This window comes from Mytilinidion resinicola (assembly GCF_010093595.1).
Source record: "Mytilinidion resinicola strain CBS 304.34 unplaced genomic scaffold BDZ99scaffold_7, whole genome shotgun sequence".
NCBI lineage: Eukaryota > Fungi > Ascomycota > Dothideomycetes > Mytilinidiales > Mytilinidiaceae > Mytilinidion > Mytilinidion resinicola.
In genome coordinates this window covers 1,711,977-1,737,221 of record NW_022985443.1, presented here as the reverse complement: position 1 = coordinate 1,737,221, position 25,245 = coordinate 1,711,977, and the positions used below count along the sequence as shown (strand labels likewise).

The 25,245-nt window shown below is 31.3% G+C and overlaps 1 protein-coding gene across 1 annotated transcript; it reads left to right on the top strand.

Annotated features, from left to right (window-relative positions):
- Positions 1-4,498: 4,498 nt before the first annotated feature.
- On the top strand, positions 4,499-4,687 carry BDZ99DRAFT_384697 (uncharacterized protein; the record flags this gene model as incomplete). Its single annotated transcript, XM_033715393.1, has 1 exon — positions 4,499-4,687. A coding segment is annotated over one exon (189 nt), but the record flags the coding sequence as incomplete, so codon positions are not given.
- Between the last annotated feature and the right edge of the window lie 20,558 nt (positions 4,688-25,245).

Genomic DNA, 25,245 nt, shown 5'->3' with positions numbered 1-25,245 from the left:
AAGTTCTACTTTTAGTTTATTATAGTTAGGTATATATAGGCAGTTCTAATAGTATAAATATTTACTTTTTTTCTAGTATTTAGCTAATATAAGCTTTATATAATAGTAGTATTTTTTTTTTAAAGCTTTTAAAACTAATAGCAGAATAAAGTCTTTTTTATATACTATTTTTAGTAGAGCGGTAATTATAAAAGGTAGTTCTATATTTTTTTTAGTTTTTTATTTATTTTATAGGGTATTATCTAGAAAAGTTAGTAATAAGCCTTTTTACCGGGTTTTTATAGGTGCTAGAGCTATTATTTTAGCTTTATTTTTAAAGTTTAATCTTTTTAGAATTATCTAGCTCTAGTAGTAGAAATATTTATCCCCTTTTTTAGGTAGGTTCTCTAATTTTTTAGTTAGAAAATCGGGCTTTATTTTAAGTTTTCCGGGTTAATATATAATTTTAAAGTTAAAATAGAATAGGAATTTAGACTAGTAGGCCTGGCAGTAGTTTAGTAGTTTTATTATTATAAAGTACTTTAGATTATAGTAGTTAGTAATAACTTTAATAGGTAAAGCGGCGCTTTTAAGCTCTAGTTTCTATTTTTTAAAGTATTAGATAATAGTAAGCAGTTTCTTATTATATATTTTATAGTTATATTTTATAACTAAGTACTTTTTTAAAAAAAATATAATAGGGCGCAGGATTTTATCGTTTCCGTACTATAATAAAACGCTAGCTAAAATATAATTAGATATATCTATTTCTATAATAATAGGCTTATTTTAGTTAAATAGTACTAGAATAGGTATAAAGGTAAAGGCTTTTTTTAATTTAGTAAAAGCTTTTTAATAGGCAGTATTCTATATAAAGGCAACGCCCTTTTTTATTAGGCGTACTAGTAAAGTAATAATTTTTAAAAAGTTTTTAATAAATTAGTAGTAGAAGTTTCTAAATCCTATAAAAGCTTATATATTAGTTAGGTAAGTTAGTATTTTCTAGTCTATTATAGCTTAAATTTTTTCTAGGTCTATTTATAGGCCGTTAGCTCCTATAATAATATCTAGGAATATTATTTCTTTAGTAAAAAACTTATATTTCTTAATTTTTATATAAAGTTCTATTTTTTATAGTAGTTTTAGTATAGTATAGATATACTTTAGGTATTTAGTTTAGTTCCGGCTATAAATTAGAATATTATCTAGGTAGGCAGTATAGAAAATATTAAGATACTTTTATAAAGTATTATTTATAAATTATTAGAATATTATAGGGGCTTTAGTAAGCCTAAATAGTATTACTAAGGTTTTAAATAGTTCTAGTCGGGTTTAGAACGCAGTAAGCTATTTTTAACCCTTTTTTATATATAGGTTATTAAAGGTAAATATAATATTAATTTTTATAAAATACTTTATTTTTTTTAGGTTACTTAAAGTTTCCTTTATTAATAGTAGCAGGTAGCAGTTCTTAACTATTATAGTATTTAGCGCTTAGTAGTTAATATAGAAGTAAAGGCCTTTTCTAGGCTTTTTTATAAATAATATAGGTAATATAGCAGGTAAAGAGCTAAAGCGGATAAATTCTTTCTTTAGATTATTTACTACCTATTCTTTTAGAGCTATTAGCTTATTATAAAATATTAGGTATAAAGGTCTAAAAAAGGGCGTTTTTCCTTTTTCTAACTTAATTTTATAGTTATACAGGCGGTGTAGTAGCAGGCAGTTAGCGTTTTTAGGCGAAAAAATATTAGTAAACTTTTATAGTTCTTTAGGCAGGTAGTCTAGGTTAAAGCCCTTTTTTTTAGATAAAATATAGTTAATATTATTTAGTAATATAGAGAAAAGTTTATATTTTTTTTATAGATAGGCGCTATATATACGTAAGGAAACGGGTGCTATATTTTTCCCTTTTAGGTTTTTTAGTGCAGGCGGCAGGTACTCTAGGCGGTTCTTTTTTAGAATATTAGCAATTCCTTATATACGCGTTGCTTTTTGCGGTATATTATAGTATTTATAATAGTACTAGCTTATAAACTATAGTATATTACGGGACTAGTCCGGTATAGGATTATATAGGTATAGCTACAGAATTCCTAGAATAATTAGGTAATAACTTAGTTTAGTTACCCCTATTTAAATAGTTTCTAAATATTTATTTATCTATAATTAAACCTAAATAGTATAGGTTACTTTACCTGCTTTAGAATTGCCTCTATCGGCCAGTTCTAGGTAAAAAAGGTACTTAAGCGGAATTATTAGAATATAGTAATACTTTACCTAGTTTTTATTAACTAGCGCTTTTTTTTTATAGCTACTATTAATTATACTATATACTAAAATACTCTAGCCCTAGTATTCTAAATATATAGGTATAATTAATAGGTTAGCTTTTATAACCTATTTCTTTTTAATAGTTATTTTTTAAATAGCAGCGGCAGATACTTATATAGTATATAGTATATAAGCCTAACTATAACCTATATTAGGCTTAATCCTTTTATTAAAGTAGAAAACGGGGGAAAAGTAGGTTTTAGCAGTATTTAGGTTCTATATTTAGTAAAGGGTAGTAAAGGGCTCTAGAAGAATATATTTTTATAAATAAAGCGGAAGTAAATAAAGTATTTATTAGGCTAAAGATAGTTATAAATAAAGTGTTTTTTAGATCTATAATAGTAATATTCCTTTTTTTTATATTAAGTTAAGCGACCTTTTAAAAAATCTATTAGGTTTCCGGAAACTTTTATAATTTTTATAGTACTAAACGCTTTTAGTAATAACTAGGGTATAGTAGTTTATATTTCTATAGAAACAGGTGTTTTCTAATAGGTTTAATTTATATTAGCGTATATTTTTAGGGTTATAGTAGTAGATACTTTATATTATTTACAGCGGTTATTTAGGTTTTAAAGGAACTTTATAAATATATAGTACTTTCTACTAAAAGGTTTATAGTAAAGTAGTATTTCCTTTAGTTTATAGTTAACAGCTTTTTCTAAAAAGGTTAGTAGAGCTTTTTTAGAAAGCTCTTCTTCTAAAGCTAGGCGTTGGAATTTAGTAAGAAAAATACTACCTTAAATAATCCGACGGCGTTTTAGCTGCTAATTTTAGAGGGTTATAACGCCGTTTTCTAAGGCTAACTTACTATAAAACCTCCCTAACCGCGCCGGCACGGGCACGAGCGCACGTCCCCCTCGGGTTTCCTTTATTAGTTAGCGTAGGCGCCAACAGTTAAAGGGATCCTGGAGCCTGTTTTATGTCCTGGACACAGCGGCACGCCTATAACCTTAGTCTATTCTTAACGCCTGTATTATATTAACCTAAACTAAGGCCGCTCTGCCTGCGGCGTACTTAAACCCTTCTGCTTTTTATTAGTAATAGATCCGCGCATAAGGCCCGCTCTTTCTTATTTTTCCTCCGCTCTCTCTTATCTTTCCTCTACCTAAAGCCGCGACTTTAGGATATTGCGCCCGTCTTAAACACACGCCGCACTGCTTGTTAACTAACCCTTAAAACTCCTACCCTTACGGCGAAGTAGCACCCGTACTCTAACCTTCGGGTTATAGGCTCTGCCCCTATAAGCTTGGGATATACAGCCTCTCCACGCAAAGAGGCTGTCCAGCCTCCTAATTAGCAGTGGCACGAGTAACTATAAGGCCTTTTTACACGCTATTAGGAAGCAAAAAGTATTTAAATAGCATCCGAAGCCGAGAATACTCGGCTTACCGCTATAATAGAAACCTGGTTACTGTTTACCACTACCTTATTTAACACCGCTCTACTACTATAGCAGATTAGCGTCTTCCTTTATTAAGCTCTTTTATTAAGCTTTTAGTTAACCTCTTCCTTTATTAATATCTACCTTTATTAACCTTTACCTTTATTAACTTCTATTATTATTAACCTTTATTAACCTTTATTAACCTTTACCTCTATTAACTTCTACCTCTGTTAACCTTTACCTCTATTAACCTCTGCCTCTATTAACCTCTACCTTTATTAACTTCTACGCACTAATATACGCTATTATCTATTAGTTAACGATTTGTCCGAGGTAAGTAAGTATACGGAGTCTAATATAGACAACGGTGTAGTATCGGATACTAATCTAACTAATATTAATACTTATACTAATAAGGATAATAAGTATAATAAGCAATACAAAGGTATAGAGGATAGAGTATAGCTATCTTCTAATAAGAACTATCCGCCTAAGTACTACCTCTAATAGCTGGAAATATTCGATAATTAAAAGTATATAAAAAAGGATTATAAGGACGGCACTACTCGCCTGCTAGATTATATAGAAGATTAGTAGAATTAGTAGGTTACTAGTTTCTATACTCTAGTATTAACCTGCGCTAGACTTAAAAATACAATGCTAATATAGTATAGATGCTGGATATACTTTAGAAAAAACAACCTCTATTCCTATATAACTGTGTCCGTCCGTATACTATATACTTTCTTTAACTGGCTACTTAGTTAGCGCTAAGGGAAAAGAGGAAGGAAACGTTAGGGTACTAAGTATGCCAGCTTTCTTAGAATATACTGGAAGGTATATTGCCTGGTATATAAAAAAGCAACTAGTAGTAAAATAGATAGCAAAATAAACCGGAGCATATATAAGGTGCTAAGAAAATTAGCTAAAAAGTATAACCTAAAAAAGGTAGGGCGAGATAAGGCCTGTATATATATAGAGAATTAGACTAAAGTACTGTAAATAAACCTTATAATAACTAAAAAGAGATATTTTTACGAATAGTATAGAATATAAGCCCAGATCTACTTATAGCTTAGTAGGTTTACAGTAAATTAGCTATAAGCTATTTTTAGGCTCCGCTATTAATATATATAGGTTACCCTGCTCCGGGATCTAAAGGGGGGGCCTTATTAGGTGTTGCTAAAGTTTACCTTCGAATTTATAAAGGAGTTCCTTAGGATAAAAAATATATAAGTCTATAAGTCTTCCTGCTAATATCTATATATTTTTAAGGGAATATTAATTTTAGTAAGGAACACCTTCCTTCTTCCTAAAATTATCTATAATAAATCCCTTATTTTTAGTCTATACGTTTTTCTTTTTAGGGTGCTTTTCCGCGATTAGGCGTTTATAGCATATAATCTAATATTTAAAAAGGAATTAAGCAGGCTCTATATTCTACTAGAGCGTAATAAGCTACTATTACGCCTTAATAGCAAATTAGATAATATCCCGGTACTTTAGCAACCTATAAGAACCCCGAACGGCTGGGCTATTTTTTCTAATTAGCCTCTTTAGTACTCTATATTACTGCCCTAGATTAGAGTACTAGGAGAAATTATAGGGTTTGCCTAAATTACCTGTCCTTATTTATTAAAATATAATAGAGGGAAGGCCTTTAATAAAAATAGTAAGCTTAGCCTAAGCTATTATTAGGAAGATATAGAATTAATATAATATATAGGTAATATTAGCAAGGCTATATAAAACCTTATAATAACGCACCGCGATATCCGGACGTTCTTAAAACACTATCTTTTATAAAAGATTACTGTAGATATACAAGCTATTATGCGAGGTATTTAGCCCTAAAACGTAATAATACGAGCAGCTTATACTATAAGTTGCTTAATTAATACCCGACGGCTACAACAGCTTACTCCGGAATAATCTATATTAGTAAATAATTATCCTGCCGTTTAATACCTGCTCTAAAAATAAAAGAGACTTAAATATACCCTCTAAAATACTATAAAATATCTAAAGTATAAAAAGCTTAGTCGTAAAATTAATCGGGAAAGGCAGCGCCTGCGAGATGCCCTTTTTTAGGATATTAAAGAATATTAGGAGTATAAGCAACCTGTGCATAATATTAAGCAGCAACTTACCGGTATTAAAGTTAAAACCGATATTATTATAGTACAGCCTTAGTATACTATGCTCCCGGTATAGAAAAAGCTAGTCGACGCTATTATAGCCCCGCTGGGAGTTACTCTAGAAGCAGAAATACGCCGGCGTAATAGAGCTATTTAAGCTGTTACGGAATATTATAGGGTTAAGGAGGGCGGAATAAACCCTTTTTAAGCAAAGCAACGGAGCGGAAATATTGCTCCGCCGGCTAAAAGCTAGTTAAAGTATAACGAAAAAGCACTAGAAATAGCAAAGGTGTTAGTGTATAAAGAAAAGAGGCCGAAGAGATATTAGAAATGCATTGGTAATCCTAATCTGCTAATTAAAGATCGGATATATAAATTCAGCCGTAAAGGCGATTTTAGTAAATATTTTAAACGGAAGCACTTAAAATATATTAAGGAAGGGGAGTTTTTTAGTTATAAGCTTTATTAGGTGCCCCTGGAAAACAAGATGCACTTATAATAATATAGCCTAGAGGTCTATAGTATAGTTACCTAAGTATAGACTTTTTACTTTTTCTTTAGTAAGCTATAAAAACGCAATACTTTATATAGATTATAGTATTCTAAATTTAGTAATATTTTATATAAAAATCTCCTATATATATAGAACTAGATTTGCGCTAAAGCGAAAACAGTAGCAGTTCTAATATAAAATAGAAGTACTTCCGCTTTAAGACTAGTATAACCCCTTCTAAGTAGATATAGCACCTAATCTAGCTCGCTTAAACGCTGGCGTTGTTAATCCGCTGGCGATTTTAATGCGCCAGCGTTATAGAGCCTATATTAGCTCCCGGCGCTTATATTCCGCTAGCGATTCCAATACGCCAGCGTTATAGGAAAGACTAGGACGCCGTATACTTTAGCTAGAAAGGCTTGCATAAATATCTAGAAGTGCCCGAGCCTTATATTAGCGAAGATCTGTACTAGTATAAAGTGCTGCCTTTAGAACGGAGAATTAGGGCTAACTTAGTAAGTTATAATATAAGTACTATTATAAAGAGCCCGTTTAGGCTCCTCTTCCTTTTCGTACTAGTCCCTTTTTTATACGCCCTTCGGAACGGTATATAGCCTGTACTAGTCCCTATATAGGGATTAGTACTATTAAGTAAGTAATTATATCTGCTTTTTTCATTTTTTTTCTGGCTATAGATAGGCGGGGTGCCTTATATATATATCTATTCTCACCTCTTATTATATTGTTTTAGCTACTATTAACCGTAATATTTAACACTTCTACTCGATAGCTATTTTTACTAGGAAGAGTGCTAGCGACAATTTATTACGGCTCTAATAAACCCTATTAAAACCTTTAAAAACCTTAAAGGTAAAAAGAGAAGGAAAGGGTGCCTGTATTCTGCCTCCGCTCGAAGCTAATAGTTCGTGCGGATTACTTAATACCTAGCCCTCTCCGAAACTATTTAAATCTATCTTATGCAAGAGGCTTGGTAAATCTATCGGCAATTTATGCTGTAGTTAGAATATACTTTAGTTTAACTATTCCAGCGTTTTAAACCTTTTCTTACCACTTGCGCTGGATTTCTATATACTTTATGCGTGAGTAGTACTATAGGTTTAAGAATAGAGTAATAGCTCCCTAGTTATTGCTATATATAATTATTGCAGCTTTTCCTTAGCCTATATTTAGCTTATTAAGGAGTCTTCTTAACTAAATTACCTTTTTAGTTGCTTATATCTATCCTATAAATTCTGCTTTATAGGTTAATAAAGCGATAACGCTCTAGCGCTTAGACTACTAGCTAATTGCTCCGCTCCCGATATTAAACAGGTATCTAGCTGTTAATTATCTTATATTGCGATATTTAGCCTAGTCTATATCTATAAAACCCTTTAATATCTAGAGGTAACCTTTATATATAAGTTTAAGATCTTTTATACCTTTAAGGTACTATAGGATACGTTAAGCAAGCTTTATATATTATAGCCCAGGATTTGCTAAATGCCGGCTTACTATAGAAACTATATATATAATATCTTCTTTAGTTCTAAGCATAATATATATTAAAGATCCTATAATATATTAGTATTCCGCTTTTTAATCTAGAGGGCAGTTATATTCTAGGATATTCTCTAATAGTAGTAAGGTTTCTATTAGCGTGCTAATAGGAGCGCAGTTATTAATTCTAAACTAATAAACAACCTTATTAATATAAGCTTCTTAACCTAGGTATAGTATTCTGTTCTAATAGTTTTACTAGATAGATATCCTAAGGTAGTAGCTATACAGTCTAAGGTCCGTTATTTGGAAACGGTTTCTTAGGCCTTTCTTAATCCTCTTAATTTTTGCAATACTTAGTCTAATAATTAGAAGGTTATTAATATATACTGCTATATATATATTACTTTATATAAAAATTCCAAGGTTAGTGTTAATTAGTTTAAAGCCGAGACTATATAAAAAGTTTATAAAGGTTTAATACTAAATATAAAAAGCTTGCTTTAGGCTATAGAGTGCTTTCCGAAGTTTATAGACCCTTAGTATACCGTCTACTATATAGTGTAGCTGTTTAATATAGATTTTATAGTCTATATTACTATATAGAAAGGCTGTCTTAATATCTATTTATTTAATTTTAAGGCCTAGGGCGGCCGTAATTATAAATAGAGCTTTATAGCTTATTAGCTTAATAATAAAGGTAAATATTTTATTATAGTTAACGCCCTCTTCTTAAGTAAAGCCCCTAACTACCTATCTACTTTTATAGCGGATAACTTTTCTATATAGTCCTTACTTAAGCTTAAAAACCTATTTACCGCTAAGAACCTATTAATTTCTAGAAGGGTTAATAAGCTTCTATATTTTATTCTGTTTAAGTAAGTTAGCTTTTTTAAATATTGCCCTTTCCTATTTAGGCCAGCTTATATTATTCTTTGCTTAGTAAATAGTTTTTAGTTTAAAGGGTTCCGTTTCTTCTATAGCTACTATTAATAATATTAGAAGTATATTGCCTTTAGGTATATTTATTAGCGCGAGTTCTTCTGCGCTATTATTAGATATATCTAATACAGCCTGCAGGATACGGATTCTAAGTTTAGGGTAATATTCTAAGGCTTTTTACCTTACTCTATAAACTAGGCGATTAAGCTAGAGTCTTAGATATTATTGCTGTTCTTCTAAGGCTTAGTTATATAGAGCGTTGTCCTATTACTAGCTACTATTAGATAGTAGATTATCTTTTTCTAAAGTATCTAAAAATAACCTAAAAGTATTATTACTTCTAAAAGGCGATAAGGTTCTGTCTCCCTGCTTAGTAACTAACTGCGAGTTATTATTACTTAATTAGGACAGCGCTCCCTTTTCTAAGTTATTATTACTTAGTTAAGATAGTATTTATAAGTCTTTATTACTTATCTAAAGTAATATTTGCGGGTTTTTAGTGCCCGCCCGAGGTAGTATTTATAAGTTTTTAGTGCCCGTATAAGGTAATATTTACAAGTTCTTATTACTTATTTTAGAAAAGGCTTGCTCTAGTACTGCTGCGGATGCGTAATATCTAGAGGCTGGCATAAATACTTGCTATATACTTACTAATAGTTAGTTTAGTAGCCCTACTATCTTACTCCCCTCTGCAGCAGCAGCTATTACTTTAGGTAAGCTATATTATTTAGCTTCTATATTTTATATAATCTGTATAAAGAGAGTTATAAGAGCTTCTTAGAATTTAGTATTTAGAGTTCTAATAATCCTTTTATTTTCTAGTAGAATGCGGTAGTTAGTGTTTCCTTTATAGCCTAGTAAAATATATAGCCTTATTTATAGTTTAGTTAGCTTTTTCCTTTACTTTAGTAGGATTAGGTATTCCCCTTTTAACCTAATTACTTTTAGTTATAATAAATTAGGCTTCTCGCTGTACTATACCTAATATAGTATTATCTAAAGCTTTAATAAGGGCGATTAGTTAGAAAGGTATACTGCTATTTAAGCTATTTTTAGCCAGAACTTCGATAGCAGCTTTACGTGTGCTAGTATAGGTCCGACTCGATTATATATTATCTTATAGGCTCTTTTAGCCACGCTATTCTGCTAGTACTAGTCTATACCTGTAACCTTAGCTTAAATTAATTAAAAAAAAAGGATAAACTTTATTTCTTTTCCTACTTACTTAGTAATCTAATTAAGCTGTATTTATCTATACTTTTATTTAGGGCGCTTGTTATAGTTAAAAAAAAAGCGTAGCAATTTAATAATAAATCCCTATTATTGTGGTATAGAGATAACTTTAATCCAGCCGGTTAAGTTATTAATAATAGTTAGCTAGTGGCAACTGCTATTAAGACCCTTATTAAATAGTCCTGCAATATTTATATAGAGGAGTTCTATTAGATATTCTCTTTTATAACCTAAGCAGTTATATAGCTTTTTAGTTATTCGCCCCTAAAGGCACGGATTATATAGTTCTTACGGCTCTATATCTTAAATACTATAGGCTTACTTCTTAAGCTATTATAAGTTTATATTACTTAGGTAAGCTAGTTAGTTATACTAAAGGGTTAACTGTAGGCTAATATAGTAGGCTAGAAAAAAAAGGTTTATCTATAGGTTAAGTGCGTAAATACTATAGTATTTGCTTACAGTGTATAAGCTCTTTTTACTTAACTTATTACAGATACTCGCGCCCTTGCTTAAGAACTTAACTTTAGCCCTGTATTTAAGTAACTAGAGTATAGATATAAGGCTTATATGCGCGGATAGGATAAAGAGGATATTATTAAGAATAAGCTATCTTTTTCTACTCTATATATTATATAGTATATTTATTATACCTACTTCTAAGGGAGATATAGATATATTAACGCTCTAAAGTGCGGGCCTATAGTATATATCTATCTAAATAAACTTCGAGGCGTTATTATATATATGCTAGGTATAGCTACTATTAATAATCTAGGCGTCGCGGATTAGAAGCGTTCTTATAGTTATTATTGTAAGGGTATAGGTAAGTACAGCGCAATTGCTTCTAACGCCCTTCCTAAATACTGTATTAACGTTTTCTTTTATAGCCTTTATTACTATAAAGGTGGGCTTTTTTAGGTCTTTTAGGCCACCTATATTATTATCCTTATTATTAGTAGAGTACTATCTTTTTAATAGTTTGCAACTGTTGGCTTATAAGCCCTGTACCCTTGCCTTATATTCCTTTTTATCTTTCCCTTAGCCCTTTAGCCTTGGATTTTTCTTAAAGTATTTAGTTTTAATATAGTAGGGCTTTTAGTAAAAGGAGCAGTAGAAAATATTATTAATCTCGATTTAGTATATAGTTCTATTAGATAACGGAATAAGGTTCTTCTAGCCAGGCCCCCGAATTAGAGTAAGAGCAGGGAGCGCCTGCACGTTACTTAATTATTTTCCTAGCTGCCTCTTCCTATATTCTTCCTTAATTACCTTGCCTTTAATATAGTTAAATATAGGTGCAGCCTTAATAATATACCTGTTTGCGTTTCTATTGTTAATAAGGTCTATCTGCCTAAAAATATAATTATAGAAGCCTTTATATTTAGCGCCCAGCGCGTGTATAAAGAAAAATATGCGCTTAATTTCTAAAGTAATATAATTAGGGTTAAGGAGAAGTTTTTTAGCGTAAATCTTTCTAATCTCGGCTCCTAGGGCCTAAGTGCTCCTATATTTTTCTTATATAAGGGATATATACCGCCGCTGTAGGTTAATATATATCTCTAAACCTTCTAGTTTAAAGTTCTCCTTAACTGCCTATAAAAGAAATTAAACTTAATAGATTTTAAAAGTATTAATCTATTGCGCAGTATTATATATTAGCTTTGCTGCGATTATTGCTGTATAGAACTTATAGCAGTGCTGCTATTATTATATATCCTCTTCTTCTATAGGTGGAGTTGCTCCGTTTTTAGCAATAGCAGATATTTAGATAAATTTGTTAACCTTTTAGTTCTACCTAAACTAGTTACTAGTATTATCTAATATTAGAATAGTATTATAGAATATATTTAGGCTAAATTGCTTAAACTTTGTAATATTAGTTATAGTAAAATTAGGTGCTCCTTTATACTAAAAAACTCTAATTTATTGCTAAATAGGCTTAGGGTAATAAAGGTGGTATAGTTAGATGCAGTGGCGGAGCATACCTTTAGGCTAAAAAGCTTAAGGCTTAAAGCTTTACTTAGTTTACTTAAGATAATAGAAGGGCTGTAATTAGATAAGCCTAGCGTAGGCGAATAGAAAGGGGGCTTATAGTCTCCGTCTAGTGCCTTACGTAGCTTAAAGTGTTTTTTGCACGCTCTGGAGAAGTAGGGAAATTATCGGCGGTTAACCGGGTATTGTAACCTAATTCCCTGGAAACTCGTAGGTTTATTTAGTTAGAGGTTATAACGCGTAATATTATTATTATTAGTAATATATTTTTTCCCAGCCTTAGAGAATAGGGCGTCTAGTTCTTATTTAAACCGGGAGTGCTTAATAGCCCTAGTGCGGGAGGATATAATTAATACGCGGTGTATATACTCCTTAAAAGGTAGGCGAAAGAATGCAATCTTAACTGCGCTAACCGATATTAACGGGAAAAGCGTGCTTTAAATCTAACCCTAAGTCTACTTATAGTCTAGCCGAAGATAAAAAATGTTATTTACTTCCTCTCTTATTTAGCAGTAGGTTTTATTTTACTGTTTCTTTTATAGTAGTTGCGGTTTAAAAAGGTTAATTTGCGATTTTATTATTAGAGTTAATATTTTTCCCAACCTCTTCTTATATTCTCGGTGTTATTTTATATATATAACGTAGAGCGCATATTATAGGGTTAATTCTGCCCCTTCTATTTTAGTATAGTTTTAATTCGCCTATTATAGGGGTTATTACTATAATATCTACCCCTATTATATTTATAGTATTTGTGGTTTTATTAGATAGAAGGTAATCTGTTTTATTCCGAGTTCTTATTAGACTGTTTTGCAGATATTAACTTTATTACTTATAAGATTATTACTTGCTGCAGAAGCTTAGCTATAGGTATATATCTCTTAAAACCTAAATCGTGCAAGCCGGGCTTATAACCTGTTAAGCAAGTAATTATATCTACTTTTTTCATTTTTTTTTCTGGCTATAAATGGGCGGGGTGCCTTATATATATATCTATTCTTACCCCTTATTATATCGTTTTAGCTACTATTAACCGTAATATTTAACAATTCGTACTATTACTAAAAGTCTACTAGTACGAAAAGGGCCTAAATAGGCTTCTTACTATATACTATTACTAAGAGTCTACTAGTACAGGCTGCGTACTATTACGAAAAAATAAAATAGGGACCAGTACGGGGTATATACTGTTCCGAAGGGCGTAAGTTACTATTATAAAGAAATAATAGAGGGACTAGTACGGGCTAAGTACTATTCTAAAGGGCGTACTATTTATTAAATATTACGGTTAATAGTAGCTAAAACGATGTAATAAGGGGTAAGAATAGATATATATATAAGGCACCCCGCCTATCTATAGCTAGATAAAAAATGAAAAATAAAGATATAATTACTTACTTAACAGGTTATAAGCCCGGCTTACACAATTTAGGTTTTAAGAGATATATACCTACAGCTAAGCTTCCGTAGCAAGTAATAATTTTATAAGCAATAAAGTTAATATCTGCAAAATAGTCTAATAAGAACTCGGAATAAAACAGATTACCTTCTATCTAATAAAACCACAAATACTATAAATATAATAGGGGTAGATATTACAGTAATAACCCCTATAATAGGCGAATTAAAACTATACTAAAATAGAAGGGGCAGAATTAACCCTATAATATGCGCTCTACGTTATATATATAAAATAACACCGAGAATATAAGAAAAGGTCGGGAAAGATATTAACTCTAATAATAAGATTGCAAATTAACCTTTTTAAACCGCAACTACTATAAAAGAAATAGCAAAATAAAACCTACTGCTGGATAAAAAAGGAAGTAAATAATATCTTTTATTTTTGGCTAGACTATAAGTAGACTTAGGGTTAGATTTAAAGCACGCTTTTCCTGTTAATATCGGTTAGCGCAGTTAAGATTGTATTTTTTTGCCTACCTCTTAAGAAGCGTATACACCGCGCGTTAATTATATCCTCCTGCACTAGGGCTATTAAGCACTCCCGGTTTAAATAAGAACTAGACGCCCTATTCTCTAAAGCTAGGAAAAAATATATTACTAATAATAATAATATTATATATTATAACCTCTAACTAAATAGACCTATAAGTTTCCAGGGAATTAGGTTATAATACCTAGTTAACCGCCGATAATTTCCCCACTTCTCTAGGGTATATAAAAAACACTCTAAGCTATATAAGGCACCAGACGGAGACTATAAGCCCCCTTCCTATTTACCTACACTAGGCTTATCTAATTACAGCCCTTTTATTATCTTAAGTAAACTAAGTAAAGCTTTAAGCCTCGAGCTTTTTAGCTTAGAGGCACACTCCGCCACTGTATCCGACTACGCTACCTCTGTCGCCCTAAGCCCGCTTAGCAATAAATTAGAGTTTTTTAGCGCAGAGGAGCACCTAATTTTACTATAACTAATATTATAAAGTTTAAGCAATTTAGCCTAAATATATTCTATAATACTATTCTAATATTAGATAATGCTAGTAACTAGTTTAGGTGGAACTAGAAGGTTAATAAATTTATCCGAATATCTGCTGTTACTAAAGACAGAGCAACTCCACCTATAAAAGAAGAGGATATATAATAATAGCAGTACCGCTATAAGTTCTATATAGCAATAATTGCAGCAAAGCTAATATATAATACCGCGCAATAGATTAATATTTTTAAAATCTATTAAGTTTAATCTCTTTTATAGGCAGTTAAGGAAAACTTTAAACTAGAAGGTTTAGAGACGTATATTAACCTATAGCAGCAGTATATATCCCTTATATAAGAAAAATATAGAAGTATTTAGGCCCTAGGAGCTAAGATTAGAAAAATTTACGCTAAGAAACTTCTCCTTAACCCTAATTATATTACTTTAGAGATTAAGCGCATATTCTTCTTTATATACGCGCTGGGCGCTAAATATAAAGGCTTCCGTAATTATATTTTTAGGCAGATAGACCTTATTAATAATAGAAACGCAAACAGGTATATTATTAAGGCTGCACCTATATTTAACTATATTAAAGGCAAGGCAATTAAGGAAAAATATAGGAAGGGGCAGCTAGGAAAACAATTAAGTAATATGCAGGCGCTCCCTGCTCTTACTCTAATTTAGGGGCCTGGCTAAAAGAACCTTATTCTGTTATCTAATAGAACTATATACTAAATCGAGATTAATAATATTTTCTACTACTTTTTCTGCTAAAAGCCCTACTATATTAAAACTAAATACTTTAAGAAAAATCTAAGGCTAAAGGGCTAAGGGAAAAATAAAAAGGGATATAAGGCAAGGGTATAGGGCTTATAAGCTAACAGTTATAAACTGTTAAAAAGACAGCACTTTACTAATAATAAGGATAATAATACAGGTGGCCTAAAAAACCTAAAAAAGCCTATTTTTATAGTAATAAAGGCTATAGAAGAAAACATTAATACAGTATTTAGGAAGGGTGTTAAAAGTAATTGCGCTGCACTTATTTATACCCTCGCGATAATAACTATAAAAACGCTTCTAATCCGCAACGCCTAGATTATTAACAGTAGCTGTGCCCAGTATATATATAATAACGCCTCGAAGTTTATTTAGATAGGTATATACTATAGGCCTGCACTTTAGAGCGTTAATATATCTATATCTCCCTTAGAAGTAGGTATAATAAATATACTGTGCAATATATAGGGTAGAAGAAAATAGCTTATTCTTAATAATATCCTTTTTATCCTATCTGCGCATATAAGCCTTATATCTGTGCTCTAGTTACTTAAACACGGGGCTAAAGTTAAGTTCTTAAGTAAGGGCGCAAGTATCCGCAATAAGTTAAGTAAAAAGAGCTTATATACTATAAGTAAATACTATAGTATTTACGTACTTAACCTATAGATAAACCTTTTTTTTCTAGCCTACTATATTAGCCTACAGTTAACCCTTTAGTATAACTAACTAGCTTACCTAAGTAATATAAACTTATAATAGCTTAAAAAGTAAGCCTATAGTATTTAAGATATAGAGCCGCAAGAACTATATAATCTATACCTTTAGGGGCAAATAACTAAAAAGCTATACAACTGCTTAGGTTATAAGGGAGAATATCTAATAGAACTCCTCTATATAGATATTGCAGGACTATTTAATAAGGGTTTTAATAGTAGTCGCTACTAGCTAACTATTATTAATAACTTAACCGGCTAAATTAAAGTTATCTCTATACTATAATAATAGGGATTTGTTATTAAATTGCTACGCTTCTTTCTTAACTATAATAAGCGCCCTAAATAAAAGTGTAGATAAATATAGCTTAATTAGATTGCTAAGTAAGTAGGAGAAGAAATAAAGTTTATCCTTTTTTTTTAATTAATTTAAGCTAAGGTTATAGGTGTAGACCAGCACCAGCAGAATAGTATAGCTAAAAAAGCCTATAAAATAATATATAATTAAGTCGGACCTATACTAGTATATATAAAGCTGCTATTAAAGTTCTGGCTAGAGATAGCTTAAATAGCAGTATACCTTTCTAACTAATTACCTTTATTAAAGCTTTAGATAATACTATATTAGGTATAGTATAGTAAGAAGCCTAATTTATTATAACTAAAAGTAATTAGGTTAAAAGGGGAATACCTAATCCTACTAAAGTAAAGGAAGAAGCTAACTAAACTATAAATAAGGCTATATATTTTACTAGGCTATAAGGGAAATACTAACTACTATATTCTACTAGAAAATAGAAGGATTATTAGAACTCTAAATACTAAATTCTAAGAAGCTCTTATAACTCCCTTTATACAGATTATATAAAATATAGAAGCTAAATAATATAGCTTACCTAAGATAATAGCTGCTGCTGCAGAGGGGAGTAAAATAGTAGGGCTACTAAACCAATTATTAGTAAGTATACAGCAAGTATCTATACTAGCCTCTAAATATTACACATCTATAGCAGTACTAAAGCAAGCCTTTTCTAAAATAAGTAATAAGAACTTGTAAATATTACCTTATGCGGGCACTAAAAACTTATAAATACTACCTTAGGCGGGCACTAAGAACCTGCAAATATTACCTTAGATAAGTAATAAAGACTTATAAATACTATCTTAACTAAGTAATAATAACTTAGAAAAGGGAGCGCCGTCCTAATTAAGTAATAATAACTCGCAGTTAGTTACTAAGCAGGAAGACAGGACCTTATTACCTTTTAGAAGTAATAATACTTTTAGGTTATTTTTAGATACTCTAGAAAAAGATAATCTACTACCTAATAGCAGCTAGCAATAGGATAACACTCTATATAACTAAGCCTTAGAAGAATAGTAATAATATCTAAAACTCTAGCTTAATTGCCCAGTTTATAGAGTAAGGTAAAAAGCCTTAGAATATTACTCTAAACTTAGAATCCGCATCCTGCAGGCTGTATTAGATATATCTAATAATAGCGCAGAAGAACTTGCGCTAATAAATATACCTAAAGGCAATATACTCCTAATATTTTTAATAGTAGCTGCGGAAGAAATAGAACCCTTTAAACTAAAAACTATTTACTAAGTAAAAAATAATATAAGCTGGCCTAAATAGGAGAGGGTAATACTTAAAAAAGCTAACTTGCTTAAATAGAATAAAATATAGAAGCTTATTAACCCTTCTAGAAATTAATAGGTTTTTAGCGGTAAATAGGTTTTTAAGCTTAAGTAAGGACTATATAGAGAAGTTATCCGCTATAAAAGTAGATAGGTAGTTAGGGGCTTTACTTAAGAAGAGGGCGTTAACTATAATAAAATATTTACCTCTATTATTAAGCTAATAAGCTATAAGGCTCTATTTATAATTACGGCCGCCCTAGGCCTTAAAATTAAATAAATAGATATTAAGACAGCCTTTCTATATAGTAATATAGACTATAAGATCTATATTAAATAGCTATACTATATAGTAGACGGCACACTAAGGGTCTATAAACTCCGGAAAGCACTTTATAGCCTAAAGTAAGCTCCTTATATTTAGTATTAGACCCTTATAAACTTCTTATATAGTCTTAGCTTTAAACTAATTAACGCTAACTTTAGAATTTTTATATAAAGCAATATATATATTATAGTGTATATTAACAACCTTCTAATTATTAGACTAAGTATTACAGAAATTAAGAGGATTAAGAAAGGCCTAAAAAACTGTTTCTAAATAACGGACCTTAGACTATATAGCTACTACTTTAGGATATTTATCTAGCGAGACTATTAGAATAGAATACTATACCTAAGTTAAGAAGCTTATATTAATAAGGTTGTTTATTAGTTTGGAATTAACAACTGCGCTCCTATTAGCACGCTAATAGAAACCTTACTACTATTAGAAAATATCCTAGAATATAACTGCCCTTTAGATTAAAAAGCGGAATACTAATATATTATAGGATTTCTAATATATATTATACTTAGAACTAGAGGAGATATTGCATATATAGTTTCTATAGTAAGCCGGTATCTAGTAAATCCTAGGCTATAATATATAAAGCTTGCTTAATATATCCTGCAGTACCTTAAAGGTATAAAGGATCTTAGACTTATATATAAAGGTTACCTCTAAATATTAAAGGGTTTTATAGATATAGACTGGGCTAAATATCGCGATATAAGATAATTAACAGCTAGATACCTATTTAATATTAAGAGCGGAGCAATTAGCTGGCAGTTTAAGTGCTAGAGCGTTATTGCTCTATTAACCTGTAAAGCAGAATTTATAGAACAGATATAAGCAACTAAAAAGGTAATTTAGTTAAGAAAACTTCTTAATAAGCTAAATATAGGCTAAGGAAAAGCTGTAATAATTATATATAGCAATAACTAGGAAGCTATTGCTCTATTCTTAAACCTATAGTACTACTTACGCATAAAGTATATAGAAATCTAGTGTAAGTAGTAAGAAGAGGTTTAAAACGCTGGAATAGTTAAACTAAAGTATATTCTAACTATAGTATAAATTGCCGATAGATTTACTAAGCCTTTTATATAAGATAGATTTAAATAGTTTTAGAAAGGGCTAGGTATTAAGTAATCTATATAAACTATTAGCTTTAAGCAGAGGCAGAATATAGGCACCTTTTCCTTCTCTTTTTATCTTTAAGGTTTTTAAAGGTTTTAATAGGGTTTATTAGAGCCGTAATAAATTATCGCTAGCACTTTTCCTAGTAAAGATAGCTATTAAGTAGAAGTGTTAAATATTACGGTTAATAGTGGCTAAAACGATATAATAAGGGGTGAGAATAGATATATATATAAGGCACCCCGCCTATTTATAGCTAAATAAAAAATGAAAAATAAAGATATAATTACTTACTTAATACTATTACCGACATAATTTAATAGCTTTATAATAGTACGCATTTTATACTAACTTAGCTATAATTCTGCCGAATTTATACTAATCCCCGCGGCGCTAACTTTAGAATAGTACGCATCTCGTATAAACTCCGGAGGCCCGCTCTAGTCCACTTAAGTCTAATCCCTTTATTACACGCTTAGAATATTTAAAAGTAAATAGTATAGACAACTTCCTTAAGAGTATAATTATCCTAGTTTTATAAGTATATCTATTTTAAGAATATAACCGTTTTAAGACAGCTTAGTTTTAGCAGTATTACTGCCTAGAAAACGTTTTTATCTTAAAATACCACCGTTTTAAGGCTATGCCTATTTTAAAATTATAGCCGTTTTAAAAACGTAACTATAGAAAAGCCCCGTTTTAGGACTACTTCTAGGTTATAGCCTATCCGTGCTCGGAATAGAAGTGGCCCGAAAACGGGCCCTACTCTAGCTCTAGCTACTAACTTACGCTGGCGTTCTCGTTCCGCTAGCACTGTAGTTACGCCAGCGATTCTAATACGCTAGCGTTAGGGAAGTGCTCCGCACTTAATTAGGCGTTTATTAACCTATAGCTAAGTAGATATAGTATATACTTTAACTAGTCTGCTTAGGACGTCGGCGCTTATACGCAAGTTATCCGCTAATATAGGCTAAAAAAGATTAGACACGTAATAGCGTAATATGCTGCGTTAGACGCTAAGCCTTAAACCGGAGCTTATATAAGCACGGTGGTATATTAAACTAACTTAGGCTAATTTTCAACTATAAATAATCCCTGCTAGCTGCCGTTTAGCTAACTAATAAAGTAAGGCGGTGGCCGATATTAGTTTGCGATAACTGTAAAAAGTTAGCAAAATTGCTATAAAAGTTAAATAATACTTTACCTTTAGAGGATAACCTATATTATTACTAGATAAAACTATAAAGTACCTAATATTAGTTGTAAAATTCGTCTCTGCAGTAATATTCTAACCGCCTATATCTAGCCGCGGTAATATAGTAGCTAGGTTAACCTAAAATACGCAGCTTAGCACCTATAATCGACTAGTCCGCGTTATAATTATCTGCAGCTCCGTATAATAATATCTAAATACCGCCACGTTTTTAATAGCGTTATTTTAGCTCCCGTGGCTTTTTTAGACGCTGGTGTTACTACTTTACTAACAATTTGCCAGCACTATAGGGCCTATTTTGGCTGCTATAGCTCTATACTAAACGCTAAGCCTTAAACCCCTAACTTATTATTATAAGTATATAGTTATAATAAACTAAGGCAGTAAAGTAAAATTTATTTAAAAAATATTATAATAAATTAGTCTTATACTTACTTTATAAGCCTTTTTATCTAAAAATAGTTTTATTACTTAGCTATCCCCTTTAAAATACTTATAAATAGAGTAGCCGTGTTTATATTAGTGTTTTTATTCTAAAGGAATATATATAGCTTAATAGGCTCCTAACTTTTTAATAGTATTTAACCTACTCTATATAGTACCCTCCCTTTTTTAGATAACTAATTAAACTCCTTTATTAATATTTCCTTAAAGTGCTGTACCGGCTTAGCAAAGTAATATACTATTATTTTATTAAAGAGGTTTAACTTTAGACTCTATAATTTTATCTACTTAACTATTATTTTATCCCCTAACTTCTTATTTTTATTTCTTATATACTTAGCCTAATTAATACGTCCGAAGGCCTCTAATTCCTTTTATTCTCGGCAGGACTGCCGCCGGTTTAAACCCGTAGCCGCCTCGGGTGGCGTAGGTATTAATAAGGTTTTTATAGTATACGGCCCTAGTATATATTAGATTAACCCGTTTTTTTTTAGAATATAGATTAGGCTTACCCTTTAAGCTACTAGGGGATTAGATAGTTTTAGCTTTATTAGTCTTTAATTTCCTAAAGGTCTCTGCCTCTTAATTATGCTTCTAAAATTTAAATTTGCGCAAAAGGTTAGCGCGCAAGCTATTAAGGTGGTTAGTGTCTATAACTTCTCTATCCGAAGAAACTTTGCAAGAATTATATACTATCTCTATTACCTTTTTCTTTTTTAGGTTTATAACTAGGTAAAGTTATTAAGTAGAAGAATTTCTAAAAGCTAGAGTAATAATATCCTTTTTATTAAGGTGGTTAGTTCCTAAGGTTTCTTTATCCAAAGTATCTAAGGCTTCTTTATCTAATAATATCGCTAAAACTTCGTGCCCTATTTTCTGCTTCGGATTTTGCGCCGGGTAATATAGGCTAGTAGAGGAACCCTCTAGAGCTAAGGTAACCGCTTTCTTAGCGTGTAGATTTATAGCTTTTTTACCTAAGTATAAAATCTCCTAAATACTATAACACCTCTTCTTTACCTTTCTTTTTTTTAAGGGTTTTACTAGGGGAAGTTAGCTAGTAGAGAAACCTCTAAGAGCTATAGTAATAGTATTCTTCTTTACCCTTTACTTACTTATATTAGCTTACGCTAGTAGGTAAAACTAGCTATTAAAAGCTTCTCTAAAAGCTAGGGTAATAGTATTATTACTAGATAATAGAGGGTTAAGGTGTTCTTTATAGTTACTATTATTTATTACTAGCTTAGCTAGTTACTTAGCTAACAGCTCTGCTAGCTTAGCTAGCTCCTAGAAATGCTGTTTATTTAGAAGTGCGTAATAATATATTTTATAGTTGCTATTATCTAACGGCAGCTTAGGGTAGTAAGCTAACGGCTGGGCTAGTCGCTCTACTAAATCTTCGACTAGATCTTCGGCTAGCTTTTTAGCTAATTTTTTAACTAGCTGCTCGGCTAGTAGTATATTAAGGCTTCCTCCGGAGTTACTACTACTAGTTATCGGCTCTAGGAACTAAGCTAGTAGCTTAGTAAGCTTTTCTACTAGCTGCTCTACTAAATCGGCGGATAAAAATAGACTGCTATTTATAGGCCCGTTTTAAGGTAGTAGTAATAAAAGGGGAACAGGACTTTAGTAACCGCTTTTATTAAATACTTAATTTAAAAAAAAGGCGGACTAAGTTTTTATTATAACTATTATAGATATAGTATAGTAGACTAGCGTATAAAAAGAAAAGTAAGGCCGGAAGGCTATAGTATACTTATAGATATAGAAAAGGAATAAAAAATTACTTAGAAGTTAGACTTTAGGCGGGCTAACTATGCTTTAAGTACTGCAAGAGCTTCTATTTTTATTATTATCACGGTATTAACCGCAACACTCTACCTACCGAAATTCTGCCGCAGATTGCTACAACTCCAGCAATCTGCACCGGCCTACTACTGTTGGCCGGCCTCCTGCTCTGCCTGCTCTGCTCTGCTCCCGTTTTGCTTCCGCTTCCTATCCTGTCCCGCTCCAGCCACCTACCGGCTGCCCCCTTTTCCTATCACCTAATCTGGTAAGGACCTCGCGTACACGCGTGCTACGCGCCGAAACGGCATAGAGGCTGTACGCCACGCGCTCGGCCACGCCCTTATATCCGGTGGCCCGTCTCCCGTTTTCCTATCCCTTATATAATATCTTAATTCTCTATATAGTATTATATATAGCACCTAATTAACGCTCTTCTTTAAGCCCTTAACCTTTTACGTGTAGCGCTATTATAATATTATATTATATCTACTTTTACTACTATAAACACCTCTACTAACCTAACTATAATACTTCTAAAGCTTATTAGCTCTATAAAGGAATAGCAGGCTGCTATAATAGAAGTTCTATCCGCCTAGAAATAGGAAATTGCTGCTCTGCAGGAGGAAGTAGCCGTAATTTAGTCTAAATCTACCCCTACTTTACTACTAGCGCCTAACTAATAATTTATAGGGCCTCCTGTTTATAAATTAAATAATAGCTTAATACCTGCTAATAATATAAACTATATATAGACCCTAACTATTAAAGTTACTCTGCTAACTTTAATAGACTTTTTTCTAACAGCCGCCGCCCTGCTAACCCTAAAAACTAAATATCTAATTAACCCTCTAATATTTAAAAGAAGTTAAAAAAAACTTTTAATTTTTATCCGATAACTACAGTATAAACTGGAAGGAAATACTAATTAATACCTAACTAAATATGCTCGCCTGCTATACGCTTACTTTTAATTAGAATCTAACCTGTTAACGCTTATTAACCCCTTAATAGACTAAAATATCTATACTATTAATTAACTTATCTAATTCCTGCAGGCTATATATAGTAATCTAAACTAGAAACTTATATCCTTAAATTAACTCTATATACTAAAGTAAGGAAGGTATGCCTTTATATTATACTTTGCTAAATTTTAATAACTTACTGCTAATATAGATCTAAATAAAGCTAGCCTAATAACTTAGCTCTAATACTCCTTCTCTAATAAACTCTACTATATAATAGTTAGCGCTACTACCCCGGATAATCTAAATAACTATGCTAACTTAATTATAAAGTATAATAATAATCTATAATTCCTGCCCGGCTAATCCTTTTAATATTCCCCTCCGTTATAAAAGGACCTAGATATAATAGAAATTAATATATCTAAATATACTCCAGCCGGCTTAGCTAAATAAGATAAATATTATTAAAAGGGCCTCTGCTTTAAATACGGAAAGCATAGCTATATCTCCTGTAATTACTTTATTCTTTTACCCTAAGTCTAATTATCTAGCGTAGATAAGCCTCTAAGCCCCCAACCGCGCATATATATATAATTAACTAATTCCACCTAATTTTTATCTGCCCGCTGTTCCTCTATATCTACTGCTTTATTCTTTAGCTCTAATTAATCTAGAGGTAGCCGCTTATTCTATATAAAAAAGTTATTAAAAGCCCCGTTCTAGGGCTAAGTTACCCCCCGGAACTATTCTAACCCCGGATTTCTATAAACCTATTTAAAGAACCTAAACCTAACTCCTGGAAATAATAGATTTTTATCCCTATTTCTATATAATAAGGCCCTACCTATATAGATGCTGTAGCTCTAATTAATAGTAGAGCTATAGGTATAGGTTATATTTATAGGAATCTGGCGCGCGTATAGAACCTCCGCCTTAACCCGCTCCTTTATATTTTACGCCTAACTAGATTTAATAGAAAAACGCTTAAAGAAGAACAGATTATATATTCTGCGCAAGTAACCCTCCGCTATCTAAACTATATAGAATAGATCCGTTTCTATATACTAAAACTTGGTAAATATAAGCTGCTACTAAAATAGCCCTGGCTGTATAAGTACTATATTAGATTTAACTATAATAACTAATAACTATTGTTTTAATTATCCTAATACTAGGCGTAATATCTGCGCAACTTCTAAACCTCTATAATAAGAACTTATATAGAATAGCTTCCTAAAGCGCCCCTTATTAAGCAGTGCCCGATACCTCTAACCTAATACTCTTGCTTACAGCAATTAAGCCTGTCTATATAACACTAATATAATTACTAGCTTCCTAAAATAGTACGCTAGATAAATATACCTAACTCTAAACCTAAGCTAGAAACTAAACCTAAAACTAAATCTAATTCTAAATTTAAACCTAATACCCGGATAAATATCTATATACTAAACGCGGCGTCTATAACCTAATTAGCCCGACAACCTAATTATAAAATCTTTGCTATTACTATTGCTAATATTAATAAGGCCTTAGCTCTAAAAACCCGAACTAACCTAGCTATAAAAGTTCTAGTATAATATTACTATTTACTAAAGACCTTTTCCTAATAGGAAGCTAATAAGTTACCTAAACACTAAATATATAATTATAAGATTATACTTAAAGACAGTAAACTGTATAGATTTAGCCTGTTATACAGAATATTATAAAATAAATTAAAGGTGCTAAGGAAGTACCTTAACAACAACCTTGTAAAAGGATTTATTTATACTAGTTTATTACCTGT